This window comes from Trichechus manatus, unplaced genomic scaffold (assembly GCF_000243295.1).
Source record: "Trichechus manatus latirostris isolate Lorelei unplaced genomic scaffold, TriManLat1.0 scaffold00060, whole genome shotgun sequence".
Lineage (NCBI taxonomy): Eukaryota > Metazoa > Chordata > Mammalia > Sirenia > Trichechidae > Trichechus > Trichechus manatus.
The window spans coordinates 13,152,802-13,175,620 of record NW_004443996.1 but is presented as its reverse complement, the minus strand read 5'-3'; the positions used below and the strand labels follow the sequence as shown (position 1 = coordinate 13,175,620).

General features: G+C 38.0%; 1 protein-coding gene across 3 annotated transcripts in view; it reads right to left on the bottom strand.

Moving 5' to 3' along the window:
* Positions 1–1,211: 1,211 nt before the first annotated feature.
* The window catches only part of CYSLTR1 (cysteinyl leukotriene receptor 1), a 43,847-nt gene continuing 22,239 nt past the window's right edge, over positions 1,212–22,819 (bottom strand). The window contains exons 1-4 of one of the 3 annotated variants that reach the window (XM_023733616.1): positions 17,001–17,035; positions 15,602–15,654; positions 9,619–9,703; positions 1,212–3,890 (exon numbers count right to left, since the gene is read on the bottom strand). In XM_023733616.1, the coding sequence (XP_023589384.1) occupies positions 2,836–3,858 (1,023 nt within the window). In that variant the 5' untranslated portion in view covers positions 3,859–3,890; positions 9,619–9,703; positions 15,602–15,654; positions 17,001–17,035 and the 3' untranslated portion in view covers positions 1,212–2,835. Of the gene's footprint in view, positions 3,891–9,618; positions 9,704–15,601; positions 15,655–17,000; positions 17,036–17,451; positions 17,624–22,819 lie in introns of those variants that run through there. The other 2 variants (XM_023733615.1, XM_023733614.1) reach the window with 2 other exon arrangements.

Genomic DNA, 22,819 nt, shown 5'->3' with positions numbered 1-22,819 from the left:
ATAATGTAATCACCTTCCATTTGGTGATCTGATGTGAGCAGCCAATCAGGTGAAATGGGTGTTCCTTTGGGGATGTTGCCTGCCTCCAGTATATAAAAAGATGTTCTGGCAAAGCTCGCTCCCCTCGACCCTGCACTCTTCTTATCGCTTGACCTCTGGTTCTTGGGATGTGAGAGTGCAGAAGTCTCCTGCCTGCCACCTGACCTGCAGATTTTGGATTTGCCAGCCCCTGCAACCCTGTAAGCCTGCTGCTGGACCCATGGATTTCAGACTTTGCCAGCCCCTACAGCTGTGTGAGCCATTTCCTTGAAGTAAATATATACATATATATATACACATACATATGTATATTTCACTGGTTTGCTCCTCTAGAGAACCCAGACTAAAACATAGGAAAAAATCTGGTGGTGGGAATGAGTAAGCAACAAGATTCTTTTGTGTGCAATAAAATTTAACTACGGGCCTATTTTTGTTGTTTTCTAATTCCTTCAAAATTGAGAATTTCTGTAGTAAATATGAATCAGTATATTTAAGTAACAAAACCATCCCCAAATATTTAAAAATTTTATCACACAGTATAAATTTAAGGTAAAACTTTAACATACATGATCTTATTTAACCATCAAAAATGTCCCATAGGAAAGGAAAGACACATATTAGTGTTCCCATTTTACAAACGAGGAAGCTGAGGGTCAGAGAGTTTATATGACTTGCTTAAGGTCACACCACTAGTAAGTAATTGTTGTTGTTAGGTGCCCTTGAGTTGGTTCCGACTTATAATGGCCCTATGTACAGCAGAACAAAACAATGCTCAGTCCTGTGCCATCTTCATAATCGTTGCTTTGTTTGAGCCCGTCGTTGCAACCACTGTGTCAATCTGTCTCGTTGAGGGTCTTCCTCTCTTTCGCTGACCCTCTACTTTACCGAGCATGATGTCTGTCTCCAAGGACTGGTCCCTCCTGATAACATGTCCAAAGTGCATGAGACAGTCTCACCATCCTCCCTCCTAAGTAATAGAGACCAGATTAATATCCTGGTCTTCTGTCTTCCAATGTCGCGCTCTTCTACCACAGTGTACTGCTCACTAGGGAGCCCTGGTGGTGCAGTGGTTAAGCACTCGACTGCTAACAGAAAGGTTGGCGGTTCGAATCCAGCAGCCGCTCCACAGAAGAACGATGTGGCAGTCTGCTTCCGTAAAGATTACAGCCTTGAAAACCCTATGGGGCAGTTCTGTTCTGTTTTATAGGGTCGCCATGAGTTGGAATTCACTCGATGGCAGTGGATTTGGGTAGCAGAAAGCTTAACAAATGAGAACTGACTTTTATGATAAATATTATGTTTGATCTTTGTCTTGAGCAAGGGAAAGATGGTATAAGGTCCAAGAATAGATACTTCCAAGTCTCAAGTTTCTTAAATCAAAATAAATGTTCACTAGTTATTACTGTGCCTCAGAGGGCCTTTCTCTTTATGTCTTGTGATTTTTTCCCAAGAGACTGCAACAGCAGAAGTGAAATAGAAATAACATACATGTGGCAGACTCAGATAGAACTTCTTTCACAGGTTTCCTTTTTCTTCACCATTATCATTTATTTTCTCTGAGCTAATGTGTCTTTTGAAACACAGAATTAAGGAACAGACAACACTTCAGCAAAAGCTTGCCCATGAGTATTATATTTCAGTCATAACCAAGTTGTTGCTGTTTCAAGAACAAAGATTCTACTATAATATAAAAACCACTGTAATCATCCTTGATATTTCTATCAACATGCCAATAAAAATTTAAAAGTATAAAACTTTAATGAAGCTTATAATGAACTTTCACCAATAAATGCATATCATAGGAAAAATCTCATACACATAGCTATACACATAGACATAAACATATGCACTTCTTAAAACAGTTTGGAACATGGACATTTAAATTTTTCTTCAGAAATCCATTGTAGTTAATTTCGATCCTAGTAATAGACATGTAGAAAAGTAAACTCATTTTCCTATTCTCCAGATACTTTTTTAATTGCTTCTGTTCATATAGGGGAGTGCCAGTTGTCTGGCTTCTTAAGGAAGGATTGTATGTTGTACAAGAGGGAGAATTCTTTATGGGAACCTCAATGATCAACAAAAAACTCCACCACTGTCTTTTGGGGGCCTGAGATAGGTGAAGTAGAAAATTGGCAAACTGGCCTTTAACCAGGTTTATCTTCCTCAGATTCCAGATTGTACATTGCACAGATCCTTTAAGGCTGTTTGGCTGAATATTAGTATAACACTTGCACATTCTCTTCTGAAAGAAATGGCCCTTCTTAGCCTAGCCAGTCAGTACTACAAAGGAAAAAGATGACAGTATATTTTATGTAGCTCCTAGGGCATCTTCAATTCTCATCTGATGGCATGCATACAAAGGGACACATTGGGATAATTGAGAACTATTTGCTAATTTTAGATTTTAAAAGTCTAGTTCTTATACCTTGTAAAGCTTTTATTTGAGGGAGAAAACCTTGATCTCAGACCCATTTTTTACAGTGCAGAGACAGAAACATTCTCCACCTATTGGTGAATGGTAAAAAAATAAAACAAAACGAACAACAATAGCAACAAAAAACCCACCATTTATTCCATGTCGAATTCAGTTCATAGTTGTAGAATGAATTTTTAACACTTAAAATATCTTTATGACTTCTAATAATGTGGATGCATAAATGAAATAGATTTATAGGTGCACATCTTCAGTTATGTATTTGTAAATTATTAATAAACATTCTTATTTTCATTGTAAATAGTTTGAGAAAATACTTGTTTGGGGGGAATTCTCATTGGTTTACACTGGAAATGGGTTTAAACTATACATATTTCTTCTCCTTTTTCTGGCATGGAGGACTTCTTCTTGGGTACATAAGTCATGCTGGATAAAGAATGTTTTCTAAATGTAGACAACCTTCTTCTAAAGTTCCCCCCTGAAAAGAAATATAGGAGAGGGTCAAAGCAACAATTTAATGCAGCCAGAGACAAGGTTATGACCACTGACTTCTGCATTCTAAGGACAGAATCACAGGGTTGAGTTTCATTGTGTAAAAAATGAATGTGGATGGTGCGTTGAATATGATATGGCATGAAGCTGATCAAAAAGGCAGCTGTCACGACTATGATCATTCCTACAGCTTTTTTACGACTTGACAGATTTTTTTTCATTGAATTTTTCAGTAAGGTTAAAATGATCATTGTGTAACAGACCATTATAATAACAAAAGGGATGATGAAGCCGAAAAACAATGACACATAATGTAAGATCAAAACATAATTTTTAGCCTGACTGTCTTGTGGAGGCTCAAAGCACTTGGTATTGTTTTTCTCATCTTTGTAAGATCTCCTCATTAAAAATGGAGAACTGGTCAAAATCACAAAAATCCAAATGCCAACACACACAAATCTGGCTTTTTTCTGTGTAACCAAATTAATGTTCTGGACAGGGAAAACAATTGCAACACACCGGAAAAAGCTCATGGCTGTCATAAAGAAGATGCTACAGTAGAGGTTGACATACAAGGCATAAGTGCTGAAGCGGCACAAAAAGTCACCAAAGAGCCAAATGCCTTTATGAACATAATAGGCCACGCGGAGAGGCAGTGTACACACACACAGTAGATCTGCCACTGCTAAATTAATCATGTATACTTGGAAGGCTGACTTCTCATGATATGTTTTTATGAGAACATAGAGCACAAAACCATTGCCAAAGAAGCCCACAATGGAGATCACAGAATACAACGTGGAATATACTTGATTGCGGAAGTCATCAATAGTGTCACCACAAGTGTTATTACTAGCAGAAGACACTGTCATATTTATGACATCATCCATGTTTCCCTAAGAATGTCTGCTTGGTGCAGTGCCTATAATATATAAAAAAAAAAAAACTTGTTAATTTTTACCAGACCATAAATTACAGGAATTCCTAATATTTCATTTCATAGTGTCACTATGCATACTTTTAAAACACAACAGGAAACACTATTCCCAACCTCTGCATTATTTCTCAGTGTGCTTCCCAGTTATCTGCCTCTTCCATTATTGGTTCTCTGAACTGAAGTGCAATTGTGGTAAAAAGGGAAAATGCCTATAGTTGATCCATTCTTTTTTGTCTGTCCTGTATTAGGTGTTTTCTCCAAACTGGACAATAGTATGTTGTGAGGCACTAGATGGTGCTGTTGAGATTTCTGACACAGCCTTTGAAGAATCACATTTGAAAAAGATTTAATAATTCTTATCATTCCTTCCTACTATCATCATTTCTGCATCCATCCTGCTACAAACTCTTTCCAGAATAATTTTTCATATTACAGCTTTCAATTATATCATGCCATTGCTCTAAAACCTTCAATCGTTCCCCATTGCCTTCAGAATAAAATCCAGACCTCTTGACCTGATATTTAAGGCTCTCTACAATCTGGCTGCATCTTACCTTTTCCAGATTTTCTCTCACTTCTGCCCTTTGCACGTCCTATAGTTTAATAAAACAACTATTTTGCTCGTCCAGGGACATGTACTGCATGTTTTCCCATCTGCCTGTCTCCTTTTTTGTCTTTTTCCATGGTATTTCTTCTTCTGGAAGTGTCCTTTCCTCCATCTATGCTTATGTAAAATTTAATAATCCCTTGGCTCAAATTACATCTTCTTGACCAAGCCTTCCCTCAGCCTCTTCCAAGGTAATTTCTTTGTTGAACTTCTGTTGTTGTTGGTGGGCGCTGTTGAGTCAATTCCGACTCATAGCAAATCCATGTAACAAAGCAGAACTGCCACCATAAAGTTTTCTTGGCAGCAATCTTTTGGAAGCAGATCTTGGGGTCTTTCTCTTGTGGAGTAGCTGGGTGAGTTCGAACCACCAACATTTTGTTTAGCAGCCCAGCACTTAACTGTTGCGCCAGCAGTGCTACTTGTTGGACTTCTAGGGCACTTTAAATCTATCTTGTATCAATGATTTTTATACAAATGTTATCTTTCCTATCAGACTGTCTCTTGCTGTTGTTGTTAGGTGCCCTCCAGTCACCTCCAACACATAGCAACCTTATGTCCGACAGAATGAAACACTGCCTGGTCCAATGCCATCCTCACAATCATTGCTATGCTTAAGCTCATCATCGCAGCCACTGTGTCAGTCCATCTCATTGAGGATCTTTCTTTCTTTCACTGACCCTCTACTTTACCAAGCATGATGTCCTTCTCCAGGGACTGGTCACTCCTGATAATGTGTCCAAAGTAAGTCCAAGTCTTACCATCCTTCCTTCTAATGAGCATTCTGACTGTACTTCTTCCAAGACAGATTTGTTTGTTCTTCTGGAGGTCCATAGTATAGTCAATATTCTTCACCAAAACCATAATTAAAAGGCATTAATTCTTCTTCTTTCTTCTTTATTCATTGTCCAGCTTTTGCATGCATATGAGGTGATTGAAACCATGGCTTGAGTCAGGCATGCCTTAGTCCTCAAAGTGACATCTTTGCTCTTTTAACACTTTAGAAAGGTCTTTCGTAGCAGATTTGACCAATGCAATATGTCATTTGATTTCTTGACATGGGCGTTGAGTGTGGATCCAAGTAAAATGAAATCTTTAACAACTTCAATCTTTTCTCCATTGGTCATGATGTTGCTTATTGGTCCAGTTGTGAAGATTTTCGTTTTCTTTATGTTGAGGTGCAATCCATATTGAAGGATGTAGTCTTTGAACTTCATCAGTAAGTGCTTCAAGTCCTCTTCACTTTCAGCAAACAAGATTGTGTCATCTGCATATCGAAGGTTGTTAATGAGTCTTCCTCCAACCCTGATGCCCCCTTCTTCTTCATATAGTCCAGCTTCTTGCCTTATTTGCTCAGCATACAGATTGAATAAGTATGGTGAAAGGATACAACCCTGACACACAACTTTCCTGATTTTAAATCATGCAATATCCCCCTGTTCTGTTTGAACAACTGCCTCTTGGTCTATGTACAGGTTCCACGTGAGCATAGTTAAGTGTTTCGGAATTTCCGTTTTTCACAATGTTATCCATAATTTGTTATGATCCACACAGCTGAATGCTTTTGCATAGTAAAAAAAAAAAAACAAAAACACCACAGGTAAACATCTTTCTGATAGTCTCTGCTTTCAGCCAAGGTCCATCTGACATCAGCAATGATATCCCTGGTTCCATGTCCTCTTCTGAATCTGGCTTGAATTTATGGCAGTTCCCTGTTGATGTACTGCTGCAACAATTTTTGAATTATCTTCAGCAAAGTTTTACTTGCGTGTGATATTAATGATATTGCTCGATAATTTCCGCATTCTGTTGGATCACCTTTCTTTGGAATGGGCACAGATATGGATCTCTTCCAGCCTCTTGGCCAGGTAGCTGTCTTCCAAATTTCTTGGCATAGAAAAGTGAGCACCTCCAGTACTGCATCTGTTTGTTGAAACATCCCAATTGTTATTCCATCAATTCCTGGAGCCTTGTTTTCGCCAATGCCTTCAATGCAACTTGGACTTCTTCCTTCACTACCATGGGTTCTTGATCATATGCTACCTCCTGAAATGGTTGAATATAAACAAATTCTTTTTGGTGCAGTGACTCTGTGTATTCCTTCCGACCTCTTTTGATGCTTCCTAAGTCATTCAATATTTTGCCCATATAATTCCTCAATATTGCAACTCAAGGCTTGAATTTTTTCTTCAGTTCTTTCAGCTTGAGAAACCCATAGAGTGTTCTTTCCTTTTGGTTTTGTACCTCCAGGTCTTTGCACATTTCTATATAATACCTTACTTTGCCTTCTTGAGTCACCATCTGAAATCTGTTCAGCTCTTTTACTTCATTTCCTGCATTCACTTTTGCTGATCTATGTTCAACAGCAAGTTTCAGAGTCTCTTCTAGCATCCATTTTGGTCTTTTCTTTCTTTCCTGTCTTTTTAATGACCTTTTGCTTTCCTTAGTTATGATGTCCTTGATGTCATCCCACAACCTATCTGGTCTTTGGTCATTAATGTTCAATGCATCACATCTATTCTTGAGATGGTCTCTAAATTCTGGTGGGATATACTCAAGGTCATACTTTGACTCTCGTGGACTTGTTTTAATTTTCTTCAGCTTCAACTTGAACTTGCATATGAGCAATTGATGGTCTGTTCCGCAGTTTTCCCCGGCCTTGTTCTGACTGATGATATTGAACTTTTCCATCATCTCTTTCCACAGATGTAGTCGATTTGACTCCTGTGTATTCCATCTGGTGAGGTTCATGTGTATAGTTCCAATTTATGTTGTTGAAAAAAGGTGTCTACAATGAATTAGTCGTTGGTCTTGCAAAATTCTCTCATGTGATCTCACGTCATTTGTATCACCAAGGCCATATTTTCCAACTACTGATCCTTCTGCTTTGTTTCCAGCTTTCACATTCCAATCACCAGTAATTATCAATACATCTTGATTGTATATTTGATCAATTTCAGACTGCAGAAGTTGTTAAAAATCTTCAATTTCTTAATCTTTGGCATTAGTGGCTGGTGAGTAAATTTGAATAATAGTTATATTAACTGATCTTTCTTGTTGTTGTTAGGTGCCATCAAGTCAGTTCCAACTCATAGTGACCCTATGTACAACAGAACAAAACACTGGTGGTCATGCGCTGTCCTCACAATTGTTTTTATGCTTGAACTTATTGTTGCAGCTGCTGTGTTAATCCATCTCGTAGAGAGTCTTCCTCTCTTTCGTTGACCCTCTACTCTACTAAGCCTGATGTCCTTCTCCAGGCACCGGTCCCTCCTGAAAACATGTCCAAAGTATTTTAGACGAAATCTTGCCATCCTTGCTTCTAACAAGCATTCTGGCTGTACTTCTTTCAAGACAGATTTGTTCGTTCTTCTGGCAGTCCATGGTGTATTCAATACTCTTCGCCAAAATCATAATTCGAAGGCATCAATTCTTCTTCGGTCTTCCTTATTCATTGTCCAGCTTTCATGTGCGTATGAGGTGATTGAAAACACCATGGCTTGGGTCAGGTGCACTTGAGTCCTTAAAGTGACATCTTTGCTTTTTAACACTTTAAAGAGGTCTTTTGCAGCAGATTTACCCAATACAATGTGTCATTGGATTTCTTGACTGTTGCTTCCATGGGCATTGATTGTGGATCCAAGTAAAATGAAATCCTTTACAACTTCAATATTTTCTCCATTTATCGTGATGTTGCTTATTGGCCCAGTTGTGGGGATTTTTATTTTCTTTATGTTGTGGTATAATCCATACTGAAGGCTGTGGTCTTTGATCTTCATCAGTAGGTGCTTCAAGTCCTCTTCACTTTCAGCAAGCAAGGTTGTGTCATGTGCATATCACAGGTTGTTAATGAGTCTTCCTTGTAGGCTTATGGATATTATCCTTGTCACTAACATCATTGTACTAAAGATAGATCTTGAAATGTTGTTTTTGAGGATGACTGCAATGCCAGTCCTCTTGTTTACATATAAAAAGCCATCCCACACAAGACCTAGCACATATGTACCTTGCCCATAATTACTCAATAAGTGTTAATTTAGTGAATGAGTATATGAATGATGAAACAAGTTTATCATTTGAAGGTATTATCATTTAAATCTTTACAGTTATGTTCTAATTCTAATATAATTTAAAACCTTTACAGCCTCAGAGCCTGAAGTTATTCTGTAAGTAAATTGCTTCCTCAAGTATTAAGGACGGTAATAAATCATAAGGCTAATCATAAGGTTAAAGCACAACTATACCATTGACAGACTAATCATTTATTTTATTTAAGTCTCTTAAATATTATAAATAATTTTGAAATTTCCAGTTCTTTGAATGAAAGATGCCAAATAAAAGTGATAAATAATGAAAACATGTAAAGAGACATATGATCTTTAGTCTTACTAATACACTTCCCAACCCTTACTGAACAAAACAAGCTTTTCTAGAAATTTTGCTATTTAGGTTCAATTGTTTATTTACAGCTATAAGTCAAGGCAATCACTTATATTAGACCATAAAAAGAAGCCTGTAAAACTTTCAAGCAATTAATGAATCCTAACCCTGGTGGTGCAGTGGTTAAGAGCTACAACAAGCTAAAGCTGCTAACCAGAAAGGTAGGCAGTTTGAATCCACCAGTTGCTCTTTGGAAACCCTATGGGGCAGTTTTATGCTGTCCTATAGGGTTGCTGTGAGTTGGAATTCACTCGAAGGCAACAGGTTTTTTTGGTTTAGAGACGTACAGATCATTCTGTCCAAGCCACTCATTAGCTTTACTTATCTTAAACAGCATTTAATTTAATTTGTATAGAATTTAATGAGATTCTCCCACAATGTGACCCACACTATGTGGATATAGAGATTCCTAACCCCCATCTCTGCATTCAAACATCTCATAATCTGGTGGTAGAAAGCAGCGATGGCACAAAAAAGTGAATTGGTTCAATACAATATGATAAGAGACATTTTTAGCACAAAACAAAAGGGTCATTAATTCATTAACATAAGCAAGTACAAACATAAATGGAACTAATTTTGTTTTAGTATAAATGATAAAGGAAGTTACTCTGTTAAGATAATTAGTAAGTTGAAAAGGCAAGGTTCATTTTGAAAATGGAGCCATACCTCTTGATGGAATTGCAATCACCTTCACAAATGTCCCTGGTTAGTGGTCAGTCTTCTTATGGTACAATATCAGAGGAAGTCCAAGCTGAATTCATAAGATTAAAAAGGAAGTTAAAGAGTTTAGGAGCAGTCCAGAAAGGTCATGGGAGCTTAACAGTCTTAAACACAGATCCAGGGTATAAGATGGGAGTTGAAAGCTTTAATGACACTGAATTGCATGCCTCTTTCTTTTCCCTCCATCCAGTTTTATATCCCCAGGGGGAAAACTTGAAGTACAGACCAGCTCTGAACACAGATATTTGCTGCTGTGTGCACGTAATTTCTGTACCTAAAGATGAACACAGTATTATAAACCTCTCCTCTCTCTATGAAATCATGATATTTCCCTGATTTTCTCTTCTAAACAGTCAAGGAGGAAATAATTTGGAAGTTCACATTCAAGAATCTAGTTTGCTAGGGAATTACAACATTAAAATGTCAAGTATATCTGTCTGGGATGGCTTAAGGACAGTTTTCCTTGAAGTGAAGGATGGCTTAAAGGATCTTAGACTCTTCTCCTTATAAACTCATAACAACATTTATTATTTATATCACTAATTTGGCATATATTATGTATCTTCAGATATTAACTGTTATGTTGCTTTTATAGTTAACTTTTCATGAGTGTATGTACCTTCAATTAAACTATATCAGAGAATATAACAAAGTATAAAAAAATCTCCAAGGAATGAGCAGAGAAAGGCTTTCTTTAAACATTAGAAGCTTGGACAATTTTCCTCTAAATTTTTGTTGCTCTGTGGCAAGTTTCATCCCTGTTTGCAAGATCACCAGAGGCTGGCAACTTTTCCATTTTCTGTGGTCCAAGTGCCAGCAAAATAAAAACTCTCTTCTAGTTTATTTTTAGCAAGTAGGAACAGCCTGGAACTTTCCAAAGGAACTCTACTGAGAAAAAATATTAGAAATCAAAAGGAAAATAAAAGATGTGCAAGAATATAAAACATAGTCAAGTTTTGAAAGTAGGAACTTGAAGCTTCAGCTACAGTATTGCTCTTTGAATCCACCCTGTACTCAGGTAATAATTTTTCAGGTCTCCAATTTCTCCCACCTGTCTGAATTTTCACCCCTTTTCTAGGTAAGAAGCTAGCATAGGTAACCTCACACTAGCAGTTTGGGTGAAATGTGTGTTGCAGGTGGAGAATTAGTCAAGCAGATTTGACTTTTATATCTTGTTACTCAGGCAGTAAACTTTTTTTTTAAAACTTGTCCTAGGTCTCTGTACATTAATAAAGGTGCACTAAGTGAATGTTGAGTGTTAAAAATCCTTTCTGGTTCTGAAATTATATGATTCCATTCATCTTACCTATGGATAAAATTAACTTTGGTTCTGTCACAGTTTTTTTGTTTAGAAGATCAGGGAGCTTGTCATAGCATGAAACAAGAAAGAAAGTTTATGAATTTCTAAGACCCATCTATGAGACGTACTAGGATACTAATGTACTAATTATCCATTTCCATGGTGGCTGTGCAATTACAATTTAGCCAAATCTTTACACGCACAGGAGTCCTTCAGTGGTGCAAATGGTTAACACACTTGACTGCTAATCAAACGTTTGGACGTTTGCATCCACCTAGAGGTGCCTCAGAAGAAAGGCCTGGCAATCAGCCATTGAAAACCTTATGGAAGACAGTTCTACTCTGACACACATAGGCTCACCATGACTTGCAGTCAACTTGATGGCAATTGGTTTGGTTTTTGGTAATATGCACAAATGAGTGAACATCGCATTGTCTGGGCAACAGTGTAATGTTTTCTCAAGTTTGGGATTCTGAGGGGTCTTCTATAGCTTCTTTAAAAAATTCTGAGCTTTGCACATAGCAGGAACTTGATACTTTCACTCCTTGCCCCTCTTTCCTTTTCAGATTCTTTGAGGATTCTTGTCTCTGACAAGACACTTCTGCCAAAAGACTCTACCATTCTTATCTGGGTGATTGAGTGGGTGAAGGAGAGGTGATTAAGTGAAAGTCTGGATGTATGACTTCTGATTTCACTTGTTTAAATAAGAGGTTACACAGATTTTTTTACTTGGTTTATCTTAAGTTCAATTCAGTTCAGGTCAATAAACATTCATGGAGACCCTATTCTTATAAACTAGAGGATACTCTCTTTCCATCAGCCCTCAGCCTCTATTGAACATGGCCAATCTCCAGTGAATGAGGTAAATAAGAGAGCCCAGAGATATTATAAGCATATTAGTTTCCAATTCATATACCATCAACTTTATTATTGCTGCAATCTGATTATATATGTACTTTCCAAGTGAGATCCAGTTAGACCTGGTGATCCCCAGGTATCCCTAGGTAGTCCCCAAGCTGGTGTCTTCTACTAAATGAAGATAGTAATAGTGCCTCTTTTTTGTGCCTAGTCAAACAAAAAGCCATTCCTGATCTTCTCAACCCAATTTAATATTTCTCTTCTTTGAACTCCTACAATATTTTGTTTGCCCTTTCTTGATAATTTTCGTTTATTGCTTTGTGTCATAGTCATATCTGCGGTCATTCAGTTTTCATTTCTCCATCCTTCCCAAACCAGTATCACTAGACTGAAAGGACAATAACATGTATGTGTCACCTGCTATGCATAGTACAGTGCCTTTAAATATTGATTGATTTGAATTGTCATTTCATTGATATCAAAATCAGAGAGAATCCTTTCATGGAGAAAGGAAGTGGGCCTGGTGGAAAATTCATGGAACTGGTAGGCCTAAGCTCTAGATTGTACCTCTGATTCTGGTGGATGATTGATTGTAAGATTTTGGGAACATTACTTCCAATCTCCGAGATCTCTTCACTTATCTGTAATATAACAGAGTTGGATTATATGCTCTCTAAATTTTCTTCCAGTCTGACATTCTGTAAATTTATAAAGATGAGGGTATGTGCTTTTTGTTTCCATTTTGTTTTGTTTTTTGCTTGGTTTAGTTTTCATCTTGGTCCTGGAAAAAAAAGAGCTAAGCAGGATAAGAGATTTATGGCTTTACTGAAGAGGAACACGGACATAAGTTGTTTGAGAGCTTGGTTTAGGACTATTAGGTGTTCCCTGAGCTACATTTGTTCCAAATGAACATCTGAAGGAAAGATTCACTTCATTCCTTTTTGAATGTATCAACCGTGCTCAGTATACAGGGATGGTTAGGCCTTCTAAGCAGCACGATAGTCTTAGACTGGACAGTAGTTTCTAAATTAAGTGCTAATTTTTTATAAGTTGTCCCACTTGCCAGGGCTCACAGGTTCTTTTCCCAATCCTTTTTGTTTTACAAGTTACAACATCTCTGCTTTTGACAGTAGGATCACTATTCTTCAGGTCTTCTAAGAGAAAAAAACTCTTCATCTTTGATAGTTCCTTCTTTATCATCCCTTATATAAAGTACCTATTTCTACTTGATCACATGGCTTCAGGTATCCAGGACCAATGATTCAGTCATCTGTATCTTAGCTGATGCCTGAAATCTATTTGGCAGAGCTTCTAAGAGACTTTGATTCCTGTTAAAGTGATATTGTATTTAGGAGAGTCAAGCTCCAAATTTATCAGACCCTGTCATCTCAGTTAGTTGGAAGAAGTCTGGGAGGGTTTTGTTAAAGCTGATGGGAGAAAAAGGAAAAGAGCAAGAAGACATTGGATATTTAAGACCTGAAGATGCTGAAGTTAAAATTACAGATGGAGAAAACAGCACAGATACAGGAAGCTGGGAGTGAAGGGAGGAGGGATCTGACTCATTTCCAATTTTGCCCCGGTTCCAGCTAAACTTTATCCAATCTGGTACCAAGTTTTGACTATTCTTTCTTCTCTCTATTCCTCTTCATTTCTCCTGCTGCTTATTCAGTTCTGACTCTCATTGTCTTAAACATATATGACTTACAATAGCCTTCTGCTGTTCACACGCATCTTGTTTCAGCCATGCTGAAATGTGTATAATTCCTGGAGTAGTCTTTCATGTCCCCTTAACTTTGGGGCTTTTTCTCATCAAAATTATCTTGCACACCACTGCAAGACTAGTCATCCATAGCCCTTGGTTTCACCCTGTCTTTTACTCAATAACCTACAAATGACTGTAATCAAGTCTCAATTTTATATTTCAGGCAGCCCACTCCACAATCTGACCCTAGCCTCCTATTCAATCTTCTGTCCCATAGAGAAAAGTAAGACTGACAGAGGCCAAAGAAGTCTTACTATCTGGAGAAAGGAGAAATCCACTATTAAGGATAGCTTAGGGCTCTCAGAAAGAGAACCTTGGAACAGCGTGTGGCCACTTTTTGATGTGCAATTATTTAAGATATGCTGTAGAAGGTAGAAAGCTTAAAGTAATGGAATAGTGACTCTTAGGAAAACTTGGTTCAGGAACACAGTTGCCCTAACATGTTAGCTTAAAATTCTGATTATTTTGGCAGACATCTCCCTTGAGTGTAGTATAATGACTCACCAAAGTCAGCCAATATTCTTGTTTTTCAGATGTGCTATTTTGTCCTGAGACCATACCTTGAAGTACGTACTAAAGTTCAACTTCTTTTTATGTCACCTTCTCATCATTTACAAGTAGCCATCATTCCCACTTCCCCTCCATCCACCACCATTGTCCAGCCCTGCCCCACCTGAACCATCTTTTGAGCAATGAAACACTATTTTCACATTATTATTTATATAAACTAAAAAAAATCACAAGCTTTAAAAAATTTCCTTATAAATAATGTCCTGGGAGGAAGTCAAGTGTACCTGAGGTATCCAACAACCCTTATTAGGGGAGATGCCAGGGACAACTTTCACCAGCAGGATAAGGGGTGGGAATTTGTTTGCTTTCATGCTTCTGGATTCTAAAAATTATCTTAGGAGATGACCTTAATTCTGAATGGGGTTCCCAGAAGACTGTGAGAAAAATTTTCAAAATATAAGAGCAGCTGTATTAATCTAAATTTGGGGACTTTATATTACTGATAGCACTTTGCTGAAGTAAAACAAATCACTAGTCTTTTGTTTGAGGGAAAAGGACTCATTTATTTGCATTATTAAGGACCTGGAGGACCAAAATTGTCCACATTAGGGGAGAGTGAAAATTTACACTGAGCCTACTTTGCTTTCCAAACTGTAGAAATATAATGGAAAAATTCAAAATGAGAGGAAGGAGATCATAGTTTATTTTAAGGTTAGTTTTTTGGTTTAAAAAATATACCTTTTGAAAGGTAGATTTGGGCAATGGTGTTGAGCAGGTAGAAGAAAATCTCTTCATTTCACATTATGAGAGGGCAAAAGGACTATAGTTATTTAATCTCCCCGAAAAATTCCACACTAAGGTTATAAATCTTAGTTATTTTTTAGAATCTGAAAAAAATGTCCAAATAGAAAATCTTAGTTTAGGTTTTTAAATAGGAATGAGACACACGTAAGTAGCAGAGGACTTATTCTACATTCTGCAATACACTGCAATGGGAAAGACACATTTTGTTTCTTGTCTTATTTACTGACCATCTATCTAACTATTTGTAATTGTCCTTTTTCTTCCCTTGCTTGTATTTCTTGCTAGCTATGTTGAATTTTCAATCTGCAAGATCTATGTAGACTGAGGTAGTACCAAACAGATACCACTCATTGTATGGTTATAGAGAAGAACTTGAGAACTACCTTGTTTGAGTATGGGAAGACTTGGTGAAAGATGAAGTCAAACAATTTTACCTTCCCTTATGGATCCATCATCTCTGAATTTCACTTTGAGATTATTTTTAGTTTTATTCTATATCATCTCTTATTTATAGCAAAGTCCCCGTTACGTGAGCACTTATTTTTAGTATACTAAACCACTCCTCCTTCAAGAAAGGAGAAAAACTCAGCTTAATTTTTTCTACTGAAGCAATGTCAATGTGGATATAGTGGCAAAAACACAATAGCCTCTGAGCCAGGATAGGTCTGAGTTTGAATCATGGTTTCTCCACTTACTAGCTGTGTGACCCTGGATAAGTTAGTTAACTTCTATGATATTGTTTTCTTATCTGTAAAATGAAAATAATAAAGGAAAGATCAAAAGAGTATCAAAGAGAGATAGAAAGAAAACAAAACAAAATTTTGTAGTATTATGGAAGCCAAAAGAGTAGTTTTAAGAAAGGATGTGAGCATTAGTTTCAAATGTTTCCAAAGGATCAAAGAGAATGATGTTCATGAAGAGGCAATTGGTGGTAGCCTTGGAAAAACATTTCAATAGAATACTGAGTATACAGTATTGTGTTAAAACTTTTAATCAGATTTTTTTGGCCTCCATTAGGCAGTCATCATCAATAAAAACAGAAAAAGGATGAAAGAACATGTATTAATTTTCTATTGCTGCATAACAAATTACCACAAACTTAAAACAACACCCACTTATTTCTTCAGTTTCTATGAGTCTGGTGTCTAGGTATGAGTTCGTTGGGTCCTCTGCTCAAGGTGTCAGCCAGGACTGTGATAGCATCTGAGGCTCGGGATCCTCTTCCAAGATCATTGGTTATTAGCAGAATTTAGTTCCTTGTGGTTGTGACTGAAGTCCCGTTTTCTTGCTGCCTGTCGGCCAGGGACTACTTTTGGCTCCTAGAGGCTGCCCTCAGGTCCTTGCCACATGACCCACTCCTCTTATAGCATGGCTGTTTGCTTTTTCCCAGGCCATCAGGAGAAATATCTGTCTCTTCAAATCTTTCTGACTTGTTTCTCTGACATCTAGACTTTTAAAGGGCTTAACTAATTAGGTTAGCCCCACCCCCAAGATAATCTCCTTTTTGATTAACTGAAAGTCAACTGATTAGTAACCTAATCACGGAGTGAATCCTCTCATATTCATAGGTCCCACCCACATTAAAGGGGTGGCGATTATGTAAGGTTTGTACACTAGCATGTAAAAATCCTGGGGGCAAGCTTAGATTTCTGCCTACCAAAGAAGGAATGTCTAGTAGTGTTTTCTAGGGAGGAAAATGTGGTCCACAGCCAAGCTAGAAAAATCTGCAGGGAGTGGCAGCAATGGAAGTGAGGATTTATAAATAGATATGTAGGGGTGATTGGTTAAAGTGTTTCAAGTAGGTGCTCATTTTATCTCAGACATTTTTTTTTTCTGGCTAGGTGGGAATGAAACAATGTATAGTTCGTATATAAATGTTCCAACAGACAGGGTTTACAAAAAAAAATTAGGTTTGAGTGCAGGTGAGGTCTCCAGGGCCAATTATGACAAAAGCTGGACATACAGCTGAAGGTTCTCAGATAAGGGAAGTTTTATGCAGTGTTGAAAGAAGGTCTTGGAACAAAGGCACATGATTCCACTAAAGAAGAATCCAACAGGGAAACAGAAGACCATCCAGTCATCTGATATCCTTACCTCTTTGAGTGGGAAGCAAACTGTAACTTATTTACCTGAGTATTACAGAAAACAGTAACAAAATTACATTCTTATCAGGACGAAATAAATTATTGAAACTCTGGCAAGAAGATCCTCAGGTATCTGCTCTTAGTGACTAGTGTGAATTGAAAGTAACCCATGATTATATCTAGAAATATATCAGTAAAGAGACTCACAAGTATTAAGAAAGAATTAAGCTGCCTATGTAAAGATAAGAGCTCTGCAGCATGATTTAAAATTTTACAAAACATACTCCATAATAAAAAAGGAAAATATGGTCTAACTATAGAATTTATTGTTTTCTGCCTAATACTATACTATATTAATTTACTGAAAATTATTTTTCTAAGCCTCTATTATGGCTATTTATGTACTTGCCTTAGCTCTTCTTAACTGAAGCTCCTTAGAGCAAGGAGCGTGTCTTACTCACCTTTGTGTTCTTGGCAAGCTTAGCCCAGGGCTTGGGGCAAGGTAAGTCCTCAATAGGTGTTACAGTCTGGCATTGTATTGGTGGCAGGAGCGTGCTTGGGGATGATACCTGATCAGTGTTGGTCTGAGAGCGATGTAGCCATATTTCACAGGGTTGACTTTGGCCTGAAGCCCTGGTGGGATAGTGTAGTGGTTAAAAGCTTGGCTGATAACCAAAAGGTCAGCAGTTTGAGTCCAACAGCTACTCCTTGGAAACGACTCGATGGCAATGGGTTTTTGGCTTTTGTTTTGTTTTTTAATTGTGATTTAGGTGAGAGTTTACAGAGCAAATTTGTTTCTCATTAAACAGTTAATACACAAATTGTTTTGTGACATTGGTTGCCAACCCTGTGATGTGTCAGTACTCTCCCCTTCTCCACCTCAGTTTCCCTGTTTCCATTCATCCAGTTTTCCTGTCCCTTCCTGCCTTCTCGTCTTTGCTTTCGGGCTGGTGTGCCCATTAGTCTCATATACATGATTGAACTATGAAGCACATCCCTTAGTATGTTATTGTTGGCTCTATAGACCTGTCTAATCTTTGCCTGAAGGGTGAACCTCAAGAGTATCTACAGCACTGAGTTAAAATGGTGTCTGGGGGCCATACTCTCGGGATTTCTCCAGTCTCTGTCAGACCAGCAAGCCTGGTCTTTTTTTTTTTTGTAAATTTGAATTTTGTTCTACAGTTTTTTCTCTCTCTGTCCAGGACCCTCTATTGTGATCCCTGCCAGAGCAGCCAGTGGTGGTAACTGGGTACCATCTAGTTATTCTGGGCTCAGTATTGTGGTTGTGATGGGTTTTTGGTTTTGACTTTGGCCTACCACTGTGTTCTTAATATCCTCGATAATAGGCAAGGAGACAGAATCATTATTTAATGCAGATGTTACTAACTGGTGGGTGGAGGTTATAATTCCAAATAATTTTGAAAATTAAATGCAATGTTGTTGTGTGCCGTCGAGTGGATTCCAACTCACAGTGACCCAGTATGACCCAGTGGAACTGCCCCATAGGGTTTCCTAAGCTGCAATCTTTATGGGAGCAGATTGCCAGGTCTTTTCTCCCATGGAGCAGCTGGTGGGTTCCAATAGCCAACCTTTCACTTAGCAGCTGAGCTCTTAACCATTGCTCCACCAGAGCTTCTAAATGAGATAGGAGATGTAACTAAGGTGAACCTCTAGTAAGCTTGTGTAGTTTGTAAAATAAAGCCCAAAAAACCAAACCCACTGCCGTTGAGTCGATTCTGACTCATAGAGACCCTATAGGACATAGTAGAACTGGCCCTTAGGATTCCAAGGCTGTAAATCTTTACAGAAGCAGACAGCCATACCTTTCTCCCACAAAGCAGCTGATGGGGTAGAACTGCTGACCTTTCGGTTAGCAGTTGAACGCTTTAAACCACTGTGCCACCAGTTTGTTAAACACTACTCAAGAAATGTGATGTTTAGTTGGTTGTTGTTGTTAGCTGCTGTCAAGTCAATTCCTACTCATTGCAACCCCCTGTGTGCATGTAAGTCCTCCGTAGGGTTTTCAAGGCTATGACATTTTGGAAACAGATTTCCAGGCCTGTCTTCTGAGTCGCTTCTGAGTGGGATTGAATCATCAGCCTTTCAGCAAGTAGTCACATACTTAACTGTTTGCATCAACCAGGGACTTCCGTTTAGTTGGTTAGTTGTTGTTAGGTGCCAATGAGTCGCCCCAGACTCATAGCAACCGTATGTACAACATAAAAAAAACACTGCACGGTCCTTCTCTTTTGCTGACCCTCTACTTTACCAAGCATGATGTCCTTTTCAAGGGACTAGTCCATCCTGATAACATGTCCAAAGTACATGAGAAGAAGTCTTGCCATCTTTGCTTCTAAGGAGAATTCTGGCTGTACATCTTCCAAAACAGATTTGTTTGTTCTTCTGGCAGTCCATGTTATATTCAATACTCTTCACCAACACTATAATTCAAAGGCATAGATTCTTCTTCGGTCTTCCTTATTCATTGTCCAGCTTTCACATGCATATGAAGGGATTGAAAACACCATGGCTTAAGTCAGGTGCACCTTAATCCTCAAAGTGATATCTTTGCTTTTTAACACTTTGAAGAGGTCTTTTGCAGCAGATTTGCCCAATGCAATGTGTCATTTCATTTTTTGCTGCTGCTTCTATGGGTGTTGATTGTGGAGCCAAGTAAAATGAAATCTTTGACAACCTGAATCTTTTCTCTTTTTTCATTATGTTGCTTATTGGTCCAGTTGTGAAGATTTTTGTTTTCTTTATGTTAAGGTGTAATCTATATTGAAGGTTGTAGTCTTTGATCTTCATCAGTAAATTCTTCAAGTCCTCTTCACTTTCAGCAAACAAGGTGGTGCCATCTGCATATCCACAGGCTGTTAATGAGTCTTCCTCCAATCCTGATGCCGCTTCTTCTTCATATAGTCCAGCTTCTCAGATTATTTGCTCAGCATACAGCTTGAATAAGTATGGTGAAAAGATACAACCTTGATGCACAAATTTCCCTATTTTAAACATGGAATATCCCTTTGTTCTGTTCGAATGGCTGCCTCTGGGTCTACGTACAGATTCCACATGAGCACAATTAAATGTTTTGGAATTTCCATTCTTCACAATATTATCCATAATTTGTTATGATCCACACAGTGGAATGCCTTTGCATAATCAATAAAACACAGGTAAACATCTTTCCAGTATTCTTTACTTTCAGCCAAGATCCATCTGACATCAGCAATGATATCTTTCTTAACACGTCCTCTTCCGAATCTGGCTTGAATTTCTGGCAATTCCTTGTTGATGTACTGCTGCAACAGATTTTTAATTATCTTCAGCAAATTGCAATCTCCACCATCGTTTCTATCACCAAGGCCATATTTTCCAACTACTGATCCTTCTTTGTTTCCAACTTTTGCATTCCAATCACCAGTAATTATCAATGCATCTTGATTGCATGTTTGATCAATTTCAGACTGCAGAAGTTGATAAAAATCTTCAATTTCTTCATCTTTGGCATTAGTGGTTGGTGCATAAATTTGAATAGTAGTCATATTAACTGGTCTTCCTTGTAGGCATATGACTATTATCCTATCACTGACAGCTTTGTACTTCAGGATAGATCTTGAAATGTTCTTTTTGACCATGAATGCAATGCCATTGCTCTTCAATATGTCATTCCCAGCATAGTAGACCATATGATTGTCCAATTCAAAATGGCCCATACCAATCCATTTCAGCTCACTAATGCCTAGGATGTCAATCTTTATGTATTCCACTTCATTTTTGACGACTTCCAATTTTCCTAGATTCATACCTCGTACATTCCATGTTCCGATTATTAATGGGCAGTTACCACTGTTCTAGATGCACTAAAATGATAAATAAGAAAGCAACTTGAAAATGCAAACCACCATCCGAAAGGGTTTTGTTTAAAGCCCATTTCAAGAGCATAATACGCAAAACAAAACTGACTGAATAAGGAGGGAACAAGGCCAGTTACTTTCTGCTCCTTACACTATTCCTTTATGTCAAGGGCCTCACTCTAAGTCTCAGCAAACTCATCATCTAGGATCAGTCAGTAGGATCTAGCCCTCCAGTTGTCACTACTCCTACAATGTCTATAAAGCCTCAGTGTGAATTCTGAAAGGAATAAAATATTTAAAAGTAGAATTTAAGAAGTATTTCTGTGAACACAGTATCTTTTTTCGTTAGCTATTATTTCCATTAAATCCGTTGATTATTAAGATTAAATACTAAGAATCAAAATATTTTACACTAAGTTCTGAACATAACACAATATTCCATTGCTCTGTAATAAAGTCACTTGTCCAACCAACCACAGATTTGTTTATTATACAAATCATTTTCCTAGAATATATAGTATGTATAGTGCAGGTGCCTCTCCATAAAGCACAAAGACTTAAAGTCATTTTTATCTCTCCCATCAGTATTATTTGGATTTCAGCATACGTGGATATCTACACGATATGATTTCAGGGCCAGTGAGAAACAGCTTTCTTGGTTCAGTCAAGGGTGATAAAATGCCTGGGAGATAGGTTCATACTAATTGACACTACAAAGGAGATGGATTTACAAACAAATGCAAATTTGTTGATTTGCAGTGAGAAAATACAATTGTCAAGAAGCCTGATAGACTCATATCAGATGGCGGCCCATCCTCATCTCTATAAAAAGACAAGAAAAGAAGCCGTTTAATCTGATTACATAAGGTCAGACATCTTAGGTCCGTTAACTCATGTTATAATAAACTCAAAACCAAACCTGTTGCCGTATAGTCTGTTTGGACTCATAGTGACCCTACAGGACAGAGTAGAACTGCCCCATAGGGTTTCCAAGGCTGTAAATGTTTAAGGAAGCAGACTGCCTCATCTTTCTCCCGCAGAGCGGTTGGTGGGTTTGAAACACGGACCTTTCAGTTAGCAGCCAAGCACTTAACGACTGCGCTACCAGGGCTCCTCCCATGTCAAAAAAGAAAAAAAAAACCCAAACCTGTTGCCGTGAAGTCAATTCCGACTCATAGCGACCCTATAGGACAGAGAAGAACTGCCGCCTAAGGTGTCCGAGGAGCAGCTGGTGGATTAGAACTGCTGACCTTTTGGTTAGCAGCTGAACATTTAACCACTACACTATGAGGGCCCCTAATGTTACAATAAACCAAAAAAAAAAAAAAAAAAAAAAAAAAAAACCCATTGCCGTCCAGTCGATTCTGACTCATAGTGACCCTATAGGACAGAGTAGAACTGCCCTGTAGGGTTTCCAAGGAGCACCTGGTAGATTTGAACTGCCGATCTTTTGATTACCAGCCAAACTCTTAATCACTATGCCACCAGGGTTTCCAAAATAGTGGTGCTAAAATACCTTAAATTGACAGTTACCTTTCCTTTAATTCAGAATTCTTCATTGGTTGGTCACTGTTTAAACATAAGTTATGCTCCACAGAACTCTTTGATCCTGCTTCCTCATTCCATTCCATCTCACCCCATTTCATCATGACACTTCCCTTCTTCGTATCCCACCAATACTATTTCTGGATGGAGGGGCATGTATGTGAGAAAAAAGAAAGAAAAGTCTTTACAAGTTTGGGAGAAGGTCAGGATAGAAAAAGGGGGAATAAGACAAAACAGAAGAGTAAACATAGACGCTTAAGCACTTAAACACAGAGTTGGTTTTCCTTTTTTTTTTATTGTACTTCAGGTGAAGGCTTACAGAACAAACAGTTTCTCATGAAACAATAGTACACATTGTTTTATGACATTGGTTAACAACCCCACAACATGTCAACCCTCTAACTTCTCAACCTTTTTTTTTTTGGTG